The 18,273-nt window shown below is 40.9% G+C and overlaps 2 protein-coding genes across 3 annotated transcripts in view; both read left to right on the top strand.

The window, feature by feature from the left end:
- The window catches only part of ST6GAL2 (ST6 beta-galactoside alpha-2,6-sialyltransferase 2), a 175,699-nt gene that overhangs the window by 61,315 nt on the left and 96,111 nt on the right, over positions 1-18,273 (top strand). The window contains exon 2 of one of the 2 annotated variants that reach the window (XM_033086645.1): positions 2,439-2,504. The exons of the other annotated variant lie outside the window; for it this stretch is intronic. The gene's annotated coding sequence lies outside the window, so the exon portion shown is untranslated. The remainder of the gene's footprint in view (positions 1-2,438; positions 2,505-18,273) is intronic. 2 annotated transcript variants of the gene reach the window in all.
- The window catches only part of LOC116992280, a 37,509-nt gene that overhangs the window by 6,519 nt on the left and 12,717 nt on the right, over positions 1-18,273 (top strand). The window contains 3 exon segments of the mRNA XM_033051734.1: positions 1,242-1,248; positions 2,439-2,504; positions 2,843-2,918. Coding sequence (XP_032907625.1) covers positions 1,242-1,248; positions 2,439-2,504; positions 2,843-2,918 — 149 coding nt within the window.

Below are 18,273 nucleotides of genomic sequence, written 5' to 3'. Positions count from 1 at the left end.
ATTTATTAAAATCATGTCTTTGAGTCTTGAAAAATGGATAATCAGATTTTTCTGGTGCTAGGCATAAAATAGTAATTAATACTTTTACTAAAACTGATGCATTTATTTTTAAAAACACTGTTTGTGTTATATTGTTTTATTGCAGTTGTGATAAATTATATAAAGTTATATGAATGGTAGCCTCACCATGCAAACCAAATCTATTACCTGCAACTGTCACATTTTAATAAATCGTTCCCTTTATTTTTTTAAAGCTGAGCTACATATTTATAACTGTCATTAGTCACTTAAATTAACAATTCTTTCTGACCTCCTGTGAAATGTATGTTTGTATTTTGCCAGATGTTTTTGTCAGATACGTGCTCAGCTGTATGTACAATGTCAGGTTTGTGTTTAAGCTCTCCATAGCAACTTATGAGCTCTTGAGGATGAGAAAGCAGTGACGTTCAACTTTGATTTGCAAAAACAGATCAGTCATTTCAACTTTTTGATAGTGACTTTGGTAAGATTTATAGTTCAGCTGTGTTGTCATTTACTTCTCCTACAGTTGTCATAGAAAATGTAACCTTATCCTTCAGAGAAGTACTGCTGTCTGGAACACCTGTGTGTACTCCAAGATGGATTTCTTCTTCTTACCCTCTGTCTGGCACAAATTTTGAAAGTTCACTGATCTGCCACTGAGGAGTGGCACCTATCAACTGAACTGTAGCTGGGAGGTCTTTTGGGGGCAACTACTTTGTGTGAGCTATTTCTCCTCTTCTAATGGGCACCATTTAATTTTCCATCCGTGCTCCTCCTTTTGGATGGTGGATATTGTCTGGTCAAGTTCTCCTCATCTTGTTCCCCTGAATTCAGAACCTGTCAAAACTTAATTCCCATCAGTGTGGAGGAGGAAAGACACAGGAACTTTGCCCAGGAAGGTCCCTTTCTGATAACTACTAGGACAACCCAAATTCATTTAAAACTTTTAAAGGTCTTTGCTGCTGCATTTCAGGATCAATTTTACTTTCTGCATAAGGAAACACAGAGTAGGCATAAAAACCTTTTAATATAGCATGGCAGAGTAACTGAAGTTCCTAAATTTCACTGCTGTCCGTTTTATTCTGCTGACTGGTGCTCCTTTGGGTATGATCATCTTTGTTTTAATCCCTTCAGGTGTGTATTTGTGAAACAGCCATATGCCACACTCTCATGCTATTTCCACTATTTCCATGATCCTGTTTTTCACTTTCCTCTTTCAGACTGAATGTAGAAATATTCACTTTCCCTATTTTTTCATCACCATCCCAAGAATTTCCTGGAAACCAACCTGAATGCCCTAAAAGACCAACCCAACTAGTGCAAATGGAAATTATAAGCCTCCAACCTTCTTCTCTGTGGTGTGCTCACTTACCAGTGAGCTTGTATCCTTTTTGGATTCCACTTTGAGACAGAGCCATCTTTTTGCTTCAGGTTAAGAAAAGAATTGTCACACTACAGAAACACTGTGAGCTTGCACTAAATGGTTGCCTCTAACTTTCATGCATACTCTCCCTGATGGGTGTGCATTCCTGGTGCCTAGTAGTGGTGGGATAACTCACTGGGAATTCAAATGCTTTTTCTCTGCCAATAGTAAGAACTCAATATATCTGATAATTCTACCTTTCTACCCACTGAGTTGAAATTAGTCAATATATTCTAAAGGTATATGTCTGGCTCAAAACAGCACAGGCAGCAAAACAGGATTAAGTTCTAGTTTCCTTAGAAAAACAGGGTAAAAATCCTTTTAGTTATCCATTCCTCTTTCGCTTGTACAAATTCAATTTCTTTCTCTTATTCCCCCTTGCTGTAAAATAGAACAGATAACTTCTTGCTACTGGTCTTTGAACATTCAGTTGTACATGCACCAGAAAACCACAGTGAAATACTCACTACTTTTAGTGACAGACTTGTTCGGATGTTATAGGAAAAAAGCTAGATTAAGCTAGACAGGCAGTTTTTTTGTGGATTTTTGGAGATGATTATAGGATAAACAGATAAACAGTGTTTTCAAATTATTTTCCACACCTTTTCTCCCTAAATCCTAAACTAAGTTGTACATAGCTATGACTCTTCATGTGACCTCTCAGAGTATAAAACCTATTGTTTTCTTTATGCAGTTTTTTATCCTAGCACATTATTATTTACAAACTTTATTCATCATGCCTCTGCTTTCAAGCATGTCAATCAATCAAAATCCCCCAGAATATTTTTTCTGCATCACAATTCATGAATAACAGTATTTTCTCCTTTTGAAACACCTGAAAACAATGAAAATCATTTTTCTAGTACGTGAAAATAGCTGCATAAACCCACCATTTTGTATTTCATTGAAATTATAGGCAGACAAGTCATACTTTTTATATTTTTTCATGCTTTTACATAGTAGTTAAACTCAATTTTTTATCATTTTCTTCCAGGTCGGGTTCCAGTTACCTTTCAAATGGTACAGGGCATCCTGACTTCCCAGAACGCAGAGGAGCAGGGTAAGTGGGTGGCTGTGTAACCCTGCTGTTTTCTTACTAAGACCACAGTGTGGTGAATAGGAAACACAGTGGGATATTTCAGTGTGCAAAACCTGCTGGTGGAAGTGTTCTGCCAGACTACAGCAGCAGCACACACAGGCTGAATCTGTTAAAGGGTGAACTTGGCTTTTTTGTCTCCTCCAGACTGAAAAAATATCACTGGAATGAGTGGAGTCTCCCAGAATCCTGGCAGCACAACCAAGAAGTGGGTGCTGGCCTCTGGGTCGGTTTTATCAGGATTTTCAAACCTTCCTGTATTTTCCACAAAGTCCCCTAAGTATGGACATTGTTCTTGCCAGTCTTGTTGGCTTTGGCAATGTTTGGCTGTTATGCCTGTCGAAGCATTCCAGAGAGGAACACTAAAACAAGCAAAATGTATGTCATTTCCTGGTATTAAACCAGAGCTTTTCTGTATCTCTTTAGCTTTAACGTAGTGATAATCTTTGATCAATTCTCTTCCTTTTTTTTGTCCCTTTGCAAGAGTAAAATTCAGCTGTTTCATTGTCAGAAAGTTTATGATAAGATAGGAAAAGTCAGGGCTAATGAGTTGCTTACAACAAATAAAATACTAATGAAATCATTAGCAGCAGAAATACTTTCTGATTTGAGGCACTTCTGCAAAATTACTATGAGATTCTCTTTACTACAGGCCAAGTAAGAAAATGTCAGACTTCTCATTTCAGGTATCTGATGTAGTTATGTGCATTTTCTTCCACCTGAAGGTTCATCCTTGTGGGAATATTTGTACTTACTGTCCTTCAGAGAGGCTAACATAGAGTTTCTAGTTTTGCAGCTTCACACAAAATTATAATTAGGATTTAAGATATGCCATATTTGCCAAAATCCAATAGTACTTTCCCATACATATATGAAATCAAACACTTCTGAGCTGTATCTCTAGTATGTGTGTGCCATCGTGCTATTTATATTACTGTGCTCTTGATAACGAATACATAAGCATATGTTTTGTTTCAGATAAGAATCAAGTTGATAAATATTTATCTGACTTTCCTTCATGCTTATGCTGAAAATCACTCCAGTAAAGAAAAGCAAAGCAAAGTTGAATTTTGTGCATATGGTGCCACTCTTTGCCTATTCAGTGCCTCGCCTGTTCAGGGCAAGGACTGGAGATGAAGTTATGCCAATGCTTTGGAGCTCTTGTCTCTGGCTGATATTACTACAGCAAAAATAGAGACATAGATACCAATTCAGACAAACATAGACATGTAGCTGGTGACCTCACCTCCTGGCCATAGCATCAGCAATGTCTGGCCACAGACTACAATGGTAAGAATAAAATGAAGAAAGAACATGAGAAATCAAGTGGAAAATTCTGGTGATCAAAGAGTGAAGGAAGAGTGAGAAAAGAAAACCAATAAATGTTTCAGGCACACCCGGAGCAAGAGGTCAGTAAGAGATATAGAAATGTTCTTTGAGAAGGAACAGGTAATTTATTGACACAAAAAATATTTTCTAGGCAGCAAACTGTCTCCAAAAATTGGTCCTTTTATTTATGAAGTAGGATGGGGAGAAGCCAACTATATTCTTGCTAGGATGAAAAGGGAGGAAAGTAAAAATTCAAGCTCTGCAAAAGAAGGGATTAAATATACATCTATTCCATGAAAATCTAGTGTACAACAAAATATTAAGTATTATAGGAAATTAGTCACATCCATTGAATGAGAAAGTATTTTTTTAGTGTGTAAACCATGTATTTGGAGTCTGAAGAGCAAGAGCATGAAAAGAAGAAGTACCACCTTTTAATTTCATCATCCGGTGTATTCAGTGTTCTATGACTGTGAGCAAACTCTTCCTTGCTGGCATGCTATGATTTGGGCCAAGGAAGATCCTATAACCTCTATTCTACATAGTCAACAGCCTGCTTTTTATGAAATCTGATGTTACTGTTCAAATGAAGGATGCTGCGTGATTGACAGATTCTGAATGTTTTTTTCTACATTTTATGTCATCTTTAATGCCATCAGATCTGTGTGTATATGCACATTGGTTTCTTATGTGGATGCGTGTGCCTTGTCATTACCATAAGGAACTGGAAAAGTTGTGTTTGGAAACAGGAGATGCTCAACAGCAACCTGACAGTCTAAACCATCAGTGAATATGTGGGATCCCTCTTCTGCCTGATTTAGACCACAGATTTGGATACAGGGCTCCTATCTCCCACATGGGTGGGATGTTAGTTCTGCTGTTGGAGACATTTTCCGTTCACCACTGATGGAGGTTGCATTCAACATTTATTATATTTGAATAAAAGTGAAAAAAGTCTCCAAACGTCACACTGTCAGCATACACCAATAATGTGCCAAAGGGTCCAGGTTCATTCCAGTGTGTTTCAGTATGTGTGTACAGTGGCTTGTCTTCAATATGCTCAGAGCCATAAACAAGCATACAGTGGATCACTATTTCTAGCAGACATGTGAAAGACTGGAGCATCCCAGCGAAGCAGTTCATACCTGCATCTCTCAGCTCCCACAGCCGTGCTGGCACACAAGATCAATCTGAAATACCTCTTGCTTTGCATGGAACCCGTGCTGAGGCCTGAAAGATATTCTCTAGTAGCAGTTTAGCAAGGAAGCTGCACTTTCCAGCCTCTGAACTCCACAGGAACCATAGTCCCAAGCAGTTTGCTATTCATAGTCATATGTTACTAAGGGTTTCTTTGCAATGTGTGCCTACACCCTACAGTTTTTGGCATTTCTGGGACATTTTCACAGGAAGGTAGGCATCTGATGTTACACCTGCTTCCTCTGCACCTGTCTGTGCATCCTTTGATATCTATAACTGTCTGAAAATGAAGGATTTCTCTCCTCTCCTGACAATGCAACAAATCCTGGTGCAGCAATTACTCCTCTGTGTGTTGTGGGAGGTGCTCACTCATGCTCAGTGATAAGCTACCCTTGGTACTCAGTGAAAAGTTACTCGTGGTACTCAGTGCAAGGAACTTGGCACACCAAGAAGGAAGAGGGTGCTGACAGCACTCTGAGAGAAAGGCAGTTCTGTCAGATCAAGGCAAGGTGGGTGCTAAAAATGTTGGAATGGGCAGAACACATACACAGATGGGAAAATGCAGGTACCTCTAGACCAAGGAAAGGTATATGTTATAAATTTGACATATCAAATCCTCACCTAGCATAGTGTGCCTTGATAATGAAAAGGAAATATGCAGTTAATTGTGAATCACAGCAGTCATGTCCCACTTTTGCTTCAACTATTAAAGATGGACAAGTTAATTACCACCTAGTTATCTAGTAGAAAGATTCACAATATAAAATACTCCTATGGAAAATAAAGTCAGCATGGTTTCACCTCCTGTTCTTAATGCAAGAGAATCAGAGAATTGTAAGCTAGACCATGTGATCACTAATTGCCAAAGTGGAATAAAAATACAGCCAGAAAACATGACTATCTGCTTTGGAAGTTTCCATGAAAACATCTCACACAAAGCTGCTAAGAAAAATTATTCAGAGATTTTTTGAGTAGGAGACAATTTTCCAAAAACACTGCAATTTCACAGTAATTTTGCTCACAGAATAACAGAAATTTGGCAAAAAATACGTTTTTCACAATTTTTTTTCTCTCCTTACTTCATCTCAATTGATTACATAAATATGGTCTTTTGAGTATAAAGTAGGCATGCAGCACCATTTCCTGGTGGCCAAATGGTCTCACAGGGGCCACCACAACCTGGGGGTCACTGAGCAGTTGAGGGTAGGCACAGACTCAGCATCCCTGAGCCAGCTTTGAGGCCTGATGTTGATACCTGTGTTACACTGCCACTCTTGCTGGTTCCCAGCCCTCATACACTATGTACCAAATAGCTGGTAATATGTTAATATTTTCACTCCTATGATTGCTGTGATGAGAGAGATCAAGGTTGGTGCAGATTTGATTGGACCAAACACCCTAGACCCACCTTGGAGAGGAATGAATTTATTTGCTCATCTCTTGTGCTGGGATAAATGGTTGAATCTCCAGTGATGTCAGGGAGATTCAGTCATTCTCACCAACTGAACAGCCAGCTTGCTGAGAGCACACCAGTGTGCTCTAACCAGCAGCTTTGTAACAGCAGCTGCACAGAGACACAGAAAAGAGCCTTCCATGGCCTGGGCAGAGGGCTTTGAGCTGAGTTCATCTCAGTGGGAAGTTTTCCTTTGCATATATTCTGGTACACATGAAAGAGCATAGCTACCTGTTGTTTTGTAGACTGAGCATGAAGAGAACTTTATATTGCATACAGAAAGTGTGAGCAATCATTCCCTTTGAAGTTGAAGCCAGAACTCTAGACTGTAGGAGCAGAAGTATCAGGAGCATCATTAGTAACTTTCCTGTTTCTTCAGTACACAGTTGAAAGGCTGCTGTCATGGTAATTTTAAAACATCTCCTTTGAAATTATTTTAGATACCTTTTTTGCACTTAACATTACAGTTTTTTTTCCAGCTCAAACTGTGTAGAATTCCCTTTATTTAAGTTCCTTATATTTATTTCCTAATATTTAATTTTCTAACACTGATCTGGGTTTGGTTTTACAAAGTAAAATCCAAATGAGTGAGAACAATGAGAGTGAGATGACTGGATAGATGGGCAGACAGATACTGAGATTTTCTATCCTTGCAGCTTAGCAAATCAACACCCGGTTAACTTTCCTTATTTATTTCATATAAACATTTCATATTTCAGGTACTGCTTGTACCTCCTGGTCAAGGGAGTAAACTTTTTTCCTATTTGCTTTGAAGGTGATATCACAGAGTAGCCTGAACAACAGAAATAGAACTGTACCCTAGCAGGTGCCAGCTGAGTAAAATCTCAGGCCATTTTGCACAAAACAAAGTAAAAATGTTGATACATTTAAAACACCTTGGAATTGATCACAATGTAGGATTCTGAGTGTGGATAATCTTTCTGGACTTGGGCCTATTTATGTATTAGTAGGAACTGTAGGCAGCCAAAAAGCTGCCTTCTTTACGAGGGAACACTTGTTTCAGGTATTCTCATGATAGTAAAAGACACAGACATACTTTTGAAACCACTATGTTGTCACCTCAAGCAGAGGGGAGAGTGTGTGGGGAACAGGAGATATTTGTTGTAACCAGTGGTGCTTTTATCAAATACATGTTGTACATTGGCTTCAATTATCTGTATGCCAGCAGTAATAAAGTATTTCTGTAGCACTTAATGCAAAAAATTCTTTGTATTTTTTAATCAGAACTGATTTCTGGAAAATGCTTCATGGATAGGTAAATGCACAAAATCATGCATCTCCCTGTGAATCTTTTTAATCCAAGGGTGGGTAGGGACAGAAATTTGCAGGAAAGTCCTGCTCTTCTGTCCCTGCCTCTCCATGGCTCTGGCTTTTTTCCTGGCTTCTCTGCAGTCTGGGAGCAGTGGGTGATGCTGAAGGGGACAGGAGAAGTCAAAACTTGCTCCACCTACTAAGGCCACGGCAGAGGAAAAATCTGGGCTGACCTCCTGCTGCTCTCAGTTGCACCTGCACAGAAGAGTCTCAGCCTCTTTCATACACACACATAAAGCTTCATGGAAGGGACACGGGGAGCACCTTGCTCTCATTACAAATCCCCCTTCCAACCTATTTTTCAATGGCCAGCAAAACCCTCCTTCTTATTCTAAGAAAGAAGTTTGCCTTCCTGCAGGAAGAGCTTCCATCACAAGAAAATGTTTGATTACACCTCCACCCTGGGCATAACAAGATAATGAAGAAGTAATGGCAGAAAGACTAAAAACTACTAGGTCATGCAGCAAGGGCATCTGTTGACCACAGAAATTAGGACTGAATGGCAGACATTTGCCACTTCAGCAGAGCTCTGCCAGAAAAATAAACCAAATAACCTGTGTTTCATAACAACAATAGTAATAAATATCATGGCAGTGAATTCTTCTACTTCCAGCTGTGCAGAGCCAGACCTAAGAATCCAAAGCCATGGCAATGACTCCACCAATACAGCTGGCTTTGAGTCTGCTCTAGAAGAAGCAGGAGAGTAAAAAGAGCAGAGATTGCCTCTGATGGTCAGGAAATGGCATGTAGGGCAAGGGCAGGATTGCAGTACTTCTGCCTGGAGGAACCTCTTCTGTGTGTATCTGGACAGGAAAACCAGCATGGAAAAATTAGGCACAGTGACATTAGGGGTCCATCACAAACTGACTCCTCCATCCCAGCTTCAGCCTAAGAAGCTCCTTCCCCACAGCTGTGTGGCCCCATGCAGGAGTCCCCCTATTCCTGGGCTCAGAACAGACTGTGAATAAAGGGGTCTAGTGTGGTTTTTAACAAGAAGCATAAAGGGGAATTTTAAAAAATTTACTACAGTATTTTGTTTTTCTAAATTCATAGTCCTGTAGGTTTCATGTTAGAAGAGATGAGGAAAAAAACTAAATGAGTAATGCAGCTTTTAATACAAGCATCTGGTCCTGCAGACATGCTGAGTGGGAGGAGGAGGATTTTTCCATTTTAAATAAAGCAATGATTATAAAAACATGACAGGAGTGTGTCTTCATATGGGAAAGCCTGTCACCTTTATTATTTCTGCTGGCAGCAGTGACTAGATGTACTTTCTGAAACATAAGCCTTTCACTCACAGACAGAATTGAAGTATTTCTCTCATGAAATGCAAGTAGAAAGCCAGAGGTAGATGTACATTGGTTTGGGAAAGGCTGTTAAAATAATCACTCATTTCCACCTTTATTGCTTGTCACAGTAGCACACCTTGGGCCAGGCCCTTCCTTTACAGAGGGAGGCTGTGATCTTTCAGAGCAAAGAAGATTACTTCTTTTTATGGATAAGTACTTAACTAAAGCCTTCAATGGGCTATGTTTTGTGCCTTTGAAAATGATCCTTTTATTTAATGTTTTTTGCATCCAGAGTTCCTTGCTGATATTTTATTATTGAAGGTGTGTGAGAAACGTCTTCACTTTTTTCACTTCATTTCCCTTTCAACAAGAAAACCTAAAAGTCCTCACTCTGGTCTACTGGAAAGATGAAAACTTTTCAAATGAGGATAAACAACACAGAAACCAAACAAAACCCCCCGAACTTACAAGTCAGGAAAAAGAACATCAATTTGTCCCAGAAATGATTTCTGAGAAATTGCAGGGGTGGTGAAGGAGGCAGAGAAATTATAATATTACCAAAAGGAAAACAGCTGGAGAATGAGGAGAGTCATGGTTCCACCCATGCCATAGTCCCACAAGATATCCAGGGTGCAGAGAACACAGTAATGTTACTGTCAAATCTGAAAGTTGGTTGGCTCAATTTGGCTAATTAATTTGTGATAACTTCACCCAACAGCAAGAATTAGCTTCTGGTGGTTCAGATCATTGGGTATCAGTGCAATAGGGGGTCAGAATGGTCCTCTGCAGCTCCCTTCTTTTTGCCTATAGAGGTTTCGGGCACATCAAAAAAGGCATTGCTATGTGCAGGTCTGGGACAGCCCACCCTACAAAGCCCCAGGACATCCTGTGCTGTGCCAGGGAACAGGAGGCTGCCAAGCGCTCAGGGATATAGGATCCCACCCACCTAGAGAGCACCCAGCATACAGGGCTACAGGCATGGGAAGGGCACAGCCTCTGCATCTCTGCAATGCAAAACACAGAACAGGGTTTCAAAGCAGGGCCTGGGAAGCAGTTTGCCCTTCTCACTGATGGCAGACCTCACTACAAAATGGCAGAAATAGTCAGAATACAGAATACAGAATACAGAATACAGAAATAGTCTTCAAGTATGGATGGTCTCAGGTAGAGAAGATAACTGGCCTGGTTCTCTCACTTCTGGGCAAGTGTTCTGATCCAGTGGGATATTATACAGGAGGGAAGAGGTGGAGGCTCCTAATTTCCCGGTTATGTTTAGAGGGAAAGTAGCAGCCATAACCACAGTTTGCAAAGAAACTGGTTGAAAGGTGAATGTCAAAACAAGAGGAGACCCATAGGTTTGGTACATCCTAGGAGGTACAGGCTTGAGGAGTGAAGATCAGCAGAGGTTCTGTGTCAATGTTCTGGGGCAGCTGCCTTAATTTCACCTACACTTCTTGGGTGTCCTTCTCTTTTATCAGGTTTGCTCCTGCCTGGCTCTGTCTGCATTCCCACACCTGCAGAGCAGAGGAAGGAGAATGCTAGGGGCAATTCTGGATGTTGGTGCTAGTAGGGAGAGGGATTGGACTTACTGAGCCATGGAAAAAAAAGAAGGAAAGGGAAGGAAAGTGAAGGAAAGGAAGAAAGAAGGAAAGGAAGAAAGGAAGAAAGAATGAAAGAAAGGAAGAAAGACAGAAAAACAGAAAGACAGAAAGAAAGAAAGAAAGAAAGAAAGAAAGAAAGAAAGATTTGAATTTAAAGATTCTAAGAAATCCTGGAAAGAGTAATCAATTCACAAACTCTCCAGACAAACTACAAGTATGGAGATGGACAGCAAGGCAGACAGAGCCTGTTCACTTCCAATGCAAAAACTAACTCCCAACCTTCAGAGAAGGGTGTAGCAGCCAGTTACAACAGTAACTTGAGTTTTGTGGTACTCTGAACCCCATTAGGTTATGAGGACTAGTTTGTGCTGGTTACTGCCCAGCGGGTTTGATGGGAGACACAGCATGTCTCAGAATTGTGAAGATGCATGCAAGAGGTGAGCAGAAAAAAGCTCCTTTGGTGTGGTAGGAAGAACAATTGATAAGAAAGTTTAAAATCAAAATTTAAAGCAAAACAGATGGTGGAAGTCCTGAAGAGTAATTTCATTGAAGAAATGTGTTTTGAGAAGAATTTAAAACGAATTACAGTAATTTCACGACTATAAGGCACAGCGGATTATAAGGCGCACCTCCAGGAGTCGGCAAATTTCGCAACTTAGTACATTGTATAAAGCGCACAGGACTATAAGGCGCACTTTTTTTTTGCAGTGAGAAGCTGCACCGCGCGCAACAAAGTAACAAATTAGGAACGGACTCGCGTGATCAGGGGGTTTACTGGCAGGTGCTCAATTTGAAAACATTTTTCACAGATTGGCGTAGCCTCCCCATTCCGCGGGCCTCAGCACTCCCAACCGCCCCTGGTGCCAGCTGGCGAGGCGCAGCTCAGGGCTGCCGTGGCGCGGCCTCAGCTCACGCTTCCGTGTTGGCTCGGGGTGGCCGCGGCTCACGGCTCGGGGCTTCTGTGACCACCGGCTTCCTCCCTCCCAGTGCAGTGGCCGGGGCCGCCCATTCCTGCCCCCCTCGCAACTTGGCGTTTCCGCACCACTGCCCCCCCATTGCGGCTCGCACTTCCAGGTTGGCAAATTTCGCAACTTTGTCCATATATAAGGCACACCAGACTATAAGGCGCACTTCCGGGTTCGGGCCAAAATTTTTGTCAAAACAGTGCGCCTTATAGTAGTGAAATTACTGTAATTATGATCTCCCACCTTAGTAAGAGAAATCCCTAAGCAAAACTGCCTGGGTGCAGGCTAAATTGCAAACTGTATTTGTTCATTCAGACTCATGTTTTGAGGAACAGAAGAGAATTTTGGGTGTCATTCTTTGCCTTACTATCTTTTTCTACTGATATCAGGCATACATTTAACATTCACTCTCCAAAAGAAAAAACATCAACTGTCTCTTGGTGGTTACTAAAACTCTTTGATCACTTATAGAAACACAGGCTGTGAGGGGATGCAGTGAGAAAAGAACTCAGTTTTTACTTCTTTAGGGTTATTTCAGTATCCATTAGGAATTACCTGGAATTATCAAAACTCACTCAGGTCATAGAGAAGACATCATAAAATCACATTTTCTGTGTATCTTCATACTTTTCTTTCAAGTTAGCCTGGTTTTGGTCACATTACAATTGGATAAAATATAGTTATTTTAATGATAATAGATAATGTGCTTAATTCAGTAACACAATCTTCCTGTGCAGGGTTTTCTTTTACCTTTGTAATTTGTTCTGTCACCATCACTTCCATTACCCCTACTGAGAACCATATGCCTTTCCAAGAATCTGTATTACAGCAAGAGGTCTGTGGATATTACCATAACACAGACAAAAGCAAATATGGAAAGATACTATAATGTCACAGTATGAGAAATGCTTCCTACAATTCCATATCCTTGCAAGTTTCTGGTACTCAGAATCATAGAATTGACCACAGAGCCCAACCATTAACCCTTCCCAAGCCCACCACTAAACCATGTCCCTAAATGCTAAATCTACGTTAAATCTACGTGTCTTCTAAATACTACCGAGGATGTTGACTCCATGACTCCCCTGGGCAGCCTGTTCTAGTACTTAGCAACCCTTTCAGTGAAGAATGCTATCACAATTTCCAATCTAAGCCTTTCCTGGCACATCCTAGGGCCATTTCCTCTTGTCTTACCACTTGTTACTTAGAAGAAGAGACTGACCCCCACCTGTCTATCACTTCCTTACAGACAATTGTAGAGAGAGCTAATGTCCCCCCTGAGCCTCCTTTTGTCCAGGCTAAACAACCCCAGGTCTCTCAGCTGCTCCTCACAGGACTTGTTCTCCAGACCCTTCCCCAGCTCTGCTGCCCTTCTCTGGACTTGCTCCAGCCCCTCAATGTCTTTCTTGTACAAAGTATTTTCCTTTGAATAAAGCACACAAAAGTGGCAGCATTCAGAAGGTCTTAACTCAAATCCAGGTACAGCCATGCAAGCTCAGTTCTCCTGGAATTCTTAAGGAGTTAATGACGGTCTCAAGTGGAATATGGATTTTCAGCGCATTCACATCACTGAGCATTCCTGCACTTTACCCACTAAAGATGTCCTTACACTTTCAGCCCAAATTGTGACCCCCAGCTTCTTTATACATATGAGGTAGTTTTGAGCTGAAACATCCTCAGATAAACTGGGAAGTGGGACAAATATTATTCTGAATTAATTCACCTCAATCTACTTCTCGTGGGCTCTCTGTTAGGCAACAAGGGCACCACACTCAGATTTGCTCAGAGTTAAGGGACCAGTTTTGGAAGACTGAAATTCAGTGTAATAGAGATAAAGACCTCAGAGGATTGCAAGAGCTTGCTACCTAGAAACAAAATACCCCCAAGCAATGTCGTCTTAAGGTTTGTTTAAATTGACTTTAATGACTCTTCCTTTCAATTCGATAAGCAAACCTGAAGCGGCAGTTGCTAATTAGCATGTCAGTGTCTTAGCTGATTGTCTTTCCCTGGGACCACAGTGCAAATAACCCTGTGACTTTTCTTGTGCCAGGAGAACGGGTTTACAAAATCTAATTAGGGCACTGAACAGATGATTGTGATGAAGAGCCCAATGTAGCCTGCGTGTTTTATAAATATAATGAGTGAGTTTCTAAAATTCCCCCTATTAGTGTTTTTCTTTGGGAACGTAATTCCACCAAAAGGGGAAAAATACAGAAAGAAGTCGGAAGTGTCAATATCTGACTAGTATATGGTTTGGGAACAGGTCTCTTCTCTATGTGTTATTTAATGAATGAATCAATTTACTTTCCTGTTCAGAGAAAAAAAATTTAAAAGGATTTCATCCCACTTAATCAATATTAGTCAATAGTTGTCTTCCTTGTGAAGCTAGAAAGCAATTAACATTCACATACCTCCCACTATAATTTTATCTTCATACAGATAAAACAAATTATCTGTAATGATCAGCTTTCCTCCCCCATTTGAACACCATGGTCTACCTTTGGAAGAAATGAGCTAATTCAAGCAACTAAATTGCTATCAGCAAAATAAAATTGTAATCTCAACAGCTGAGGACAATGTCTATGTGCATGCAGGATGACCTGTCTGGTACACGTCCCCTGAGATTAGAAGTGCCACATACTTTTATGGAGTTTGCTTGGCCAGGTTTTGCTACTGGGAGGGACTGGGAGTGGTGACACCTGTGAGGTTGTTTGACACTTCTCCCATGTCCAGTGGAGCCAGTGCCAGCCAGCTTCAAGACATCCACAGCTGGCCAAGACTGAGCCCAGTATCAACAGTGGTGCTGCCTCTGGGCTAACAAATGTGAGAAGAGGGAAAGTAACAGTGCAACAGCAGCTCAGGGAGAGGAGTGAGAACAAGTGAGAGCAGCAGCCCTGCAGGTGCCAAGGTCAGTGAAGCAGGAAGGGGAGGAGGTGCTCCAGGTGCTGGAACAGAGATTCCCCTGCAGGTGCAGGTCATGGTGGAGCAGCTGTGCCCCTGCAGCCCATGAAAGTCCATGGTGGGGCAGAGATCCATTTGCAGTGCATGAAGGACCCCCCAACAGAGCAGGTAGGTGCCTGAAGGAACTGTGACCCTGTGGAAACCCACACTGGAGCAGGGTTCTGGCAGGACCTGTGGAGAGAGGAGACCACACTGGAGCAGGTTTGCTGGAGGAGGTGTCACCCCACGGGGGACCTCCACTAGAGCAGTTTGTTCCTGAAGGACTGCACACTGTGGAAGGGACTCATGCTGCAAGAAAAAATGCAGCCCATGAGAAACACTCCCACAGAAGGGAGAAGAAGCTAAAGAAATATAGGAGTGAAGTTGAGCCCAGGAAAAAGGGAGGGGTGTGAGGGAATAATTTTAAGATTTGGTTTTACTTCTCATTGTCCTACACTGATTTGATTGTTAGCAGGCTTAATTAATTTCCCCGAATGGAGACTGTTTTCCCGTGATGGTAACTGGTGAGTGATCTCTCCCTGTTCTTGTCTCAATCTATGACATTTTCATTGTATTTTCTCTCCCTTCTGCTCTGAAGAGGGTAGTGCTAGAGCAGCTTTGGTGGGCCCCTGTTTCTATCAACAAAGTTATTTGAGGAATTGTATTTCAACAAATACCTTTTTTCTTCTGTAGTATCACAATTGTGAACCCTAATCCATCTACTTTGTGCAAAATGCCAAGAAAAGCATGACAGAAGAGACTGGAAGATAGAATAATTCAGATTCTTTGGTTGTCATACCTGTACTGCAGACCAGAAAGAGATGTTTTGATATTTCATTGGTGTGGATAAAAACTGCCTAATCTCCTTTCACAGTGTGCAACTGTTTATATACATTTTGCTGGCATTTCAGTGGTGCTCTTTTTACTCTGCAGTCCCAAATGTCCCGATCTGTGAAAAGCACATTATCTCGTTCTGAAGTGAAGTTTAGCTTTGAGAAAAAAGGCACTCTAGAATATAAGCCAATAAATAGATAGAAGAAACACAGGAAAATCCAACTATTGAATTTTCTTTTTGTATCCTATCAGTGCATTTTTCTCTGGTAAGAGTATATTTCTGCTACTCATTTTACCAGTTTCTCTGCTCAGCTTTCAGGTAGCTATTAAAGAATTATATCTTATTTTTCTTCTATGGAATATTTTATTGATCTGATATTAAACATGGCATAGTAATTTAGAGCAGAGCTCAAGTTTACTCACATCCTCAGTGATCACTATACCACATCCAGGAGGTGCATCCTCACTGTCCTACTTTCCCATCCCTTCCCTCTCCCATCATAGACACGGCTTGTTAAGAGCTAGGGATTGATGTCACCCTCTGTTGGCATTTGCAGAGTAAAGTACTCAGGAATATTCTTTTTTTTTCAGTATCTTTGTCTCATCCTCATGGATCCAATCCATGTGGTTTGCTACAATCCAGCTAAGCCTTTGTGCTAATCCCCCTTACAGGTATTAGCAGTATCCAATATAATGAGATCGTTTCACTAAGTGAGGTTTGGGGTCTTCACAGAAAAGCCAGTGATGAAGCACCTGGGGAATCTCTGTACAAATGAGATCTTTCTTTGATGAGCACTGCCTCTGATCCCAGAGAAACACTGTGGGCCTCCTGATCATTCTTCTTCCCAATCATATCTATATCCAACAGGGCAAGCACAATTCTTACCATTATGTTATAAGTTCTCTGCTATAATTAATTTTTTTTTGTTGCATTCCTGCCTGAGTGATTTCTTTTCTAACTAGATATTTCAAAAAGAGGAAGAAAAATGATTCTTGAATTGCAGCTACATTGCTGGCTTTATGAAGATACATGGTACAGCCAGGAAAACAATTTCTCCCAAGTTGAACAGCCTTCTCTGAAAGCACAGATATCAAGCAGACACTGTTCAAAATAAAATGATAAATTTTAAGCAAAGGGGAAAAAACCCACCACTTTTAAGTAATAGGAATTAATTATTTAATGTTCAACTACATCCTTTCATCCTACTCCTGTTTACTCCTAGGAAAGGAGGGGAACAATTTACAAAAAGGCTACTGACTTTCTTGTCAAGGGGAAAATAACTTTGTTGTCATGTCCTGAGGGCTGTTCATGATGATGTTGCACACTGCATGTCTGTCAGTGACACTGCAGTTGCTGTGATTCCAGTAAGGCTTGACATTCTCTAAATGCCCTGGAAAATGCTCCAAAATTGCTCTAATCTTACATCTGCCCTTACATCATACCTGCAGAATGAATTTGGAAGTACTTCACATACCTTTAAATTAATTAAGGGGCTTGGGAAGGGAACTTCAAGTGAAGTTAAACAGTGGAATCAACAAACATATGGCTGAGTTATAGACCCAGGACCAGACCATGCTTGGCTATTTTGGCTCAAAGTTTTGCAGACCCAGACAAAGTAGATCTCCTCCACCTAGGATGGAATACACTATTTGGAATACACTATACCTTAATCCAACAGATGCACAAATTCAAACCTTTTGTCTTTTTTTTTTTTTAATACACTTTCTCCTTCCTAGGCATCTGTATATAGAGTTTCATTTTGTGGTTCTTGACTTGCTCTTCACTTTTTCTGTTTTCCTCTTATCCCTTGCGCAGGAAAGGATATGATGAGCAATGACATCTTAAGCCCAGATTATTCACAGATGTTGCATGTCATTATCTCAGGGACAGAAATGCTGGTGCAAGCCTAGCTGGAGCAGCTACAACCTTCAGCTCTTTGTTACTGCTACTGTTCCCTCAATAGACATTATCCTGATAATTCACAGGCTGTTTTACTCGAAAATCAATCAGTGAGTGATCCTCTGGGTTTGGGATCCTTTGGTTTTAGTGGGGGCCAGGAAATCACCATCAGCTGGCTTTGAGTTCCATCACCTTTGAGTTCCATCAAGAATATGATCCCATTGTTGTCGAACACTTGTGAAAAAATTGACCAGATATTTTAATTGCATTTTTTACATAGGTGACTTACATGATTTAATTTTGTCTACCCACACCTACCTCACTCACAACCAAAAAAAAATTACTCCCAGCTGAGATTTTTCTATGTGCGCAGTGAAAGACCCCTTGAACTTGTTCAGAACTTCATCCTTTGCCTCTCATTCTGAGTGTGTTTGCACCATTTGTCAGCATTAAACCTGGAACATGGGACAAAACTGCCACTTGTGCTTCAACTACATGTGCTTGAACATCTAACCTTTTACAAATACAGCTGCCTGTTCCTTTGAGAAAAACAACTTTACCTATGTCCTGCTTTCATGCCAAAATGGAATAGTTGAGAGAAGTGCTGTTAAATGTCTGTCAAACCAGGGTATCACACAGGAGGGCTGCCAGCTTGTTTGGGGTCTTTTACTCTGAAATTTCCTCAGGATGTCAAGATTACAGTCCCAAGCAGATGTGGTTGCTACAACTGTGCTAGGTCACATAGATAAATCTGCTGTACTCATGTGTTGTTGGCTACTATTTTTAATCCTTTGCCTACCAAAGAAATTCAGTTTATTCTTGCCCTCCAGAATCTTGACAAGATTCTTCCTGTTGCTTTCACTGTGTTAAAACTGGTATTCTTAGAGTATTTT

This window comes from Catharus ustulatus, chromosome 2 (assembly GCF_009819885.2).
Source record: "Catharus ustulatus isolate bCatUst1 chromosome 2, bCatUst1.pri.v2, whole genome shotgun sequence".
NCBI classification, from domain to species: Eukaryota; Metazoa; Chordata; class Aves; order Passeriformes; family Turdidae; genus Catharus; species Catharus ustulatus.
The sequence above is the reverse complement of the archived record's forward strand: the minus strand, read 5'-3'. Positions and strand labels throughout refer to the sequence as shown.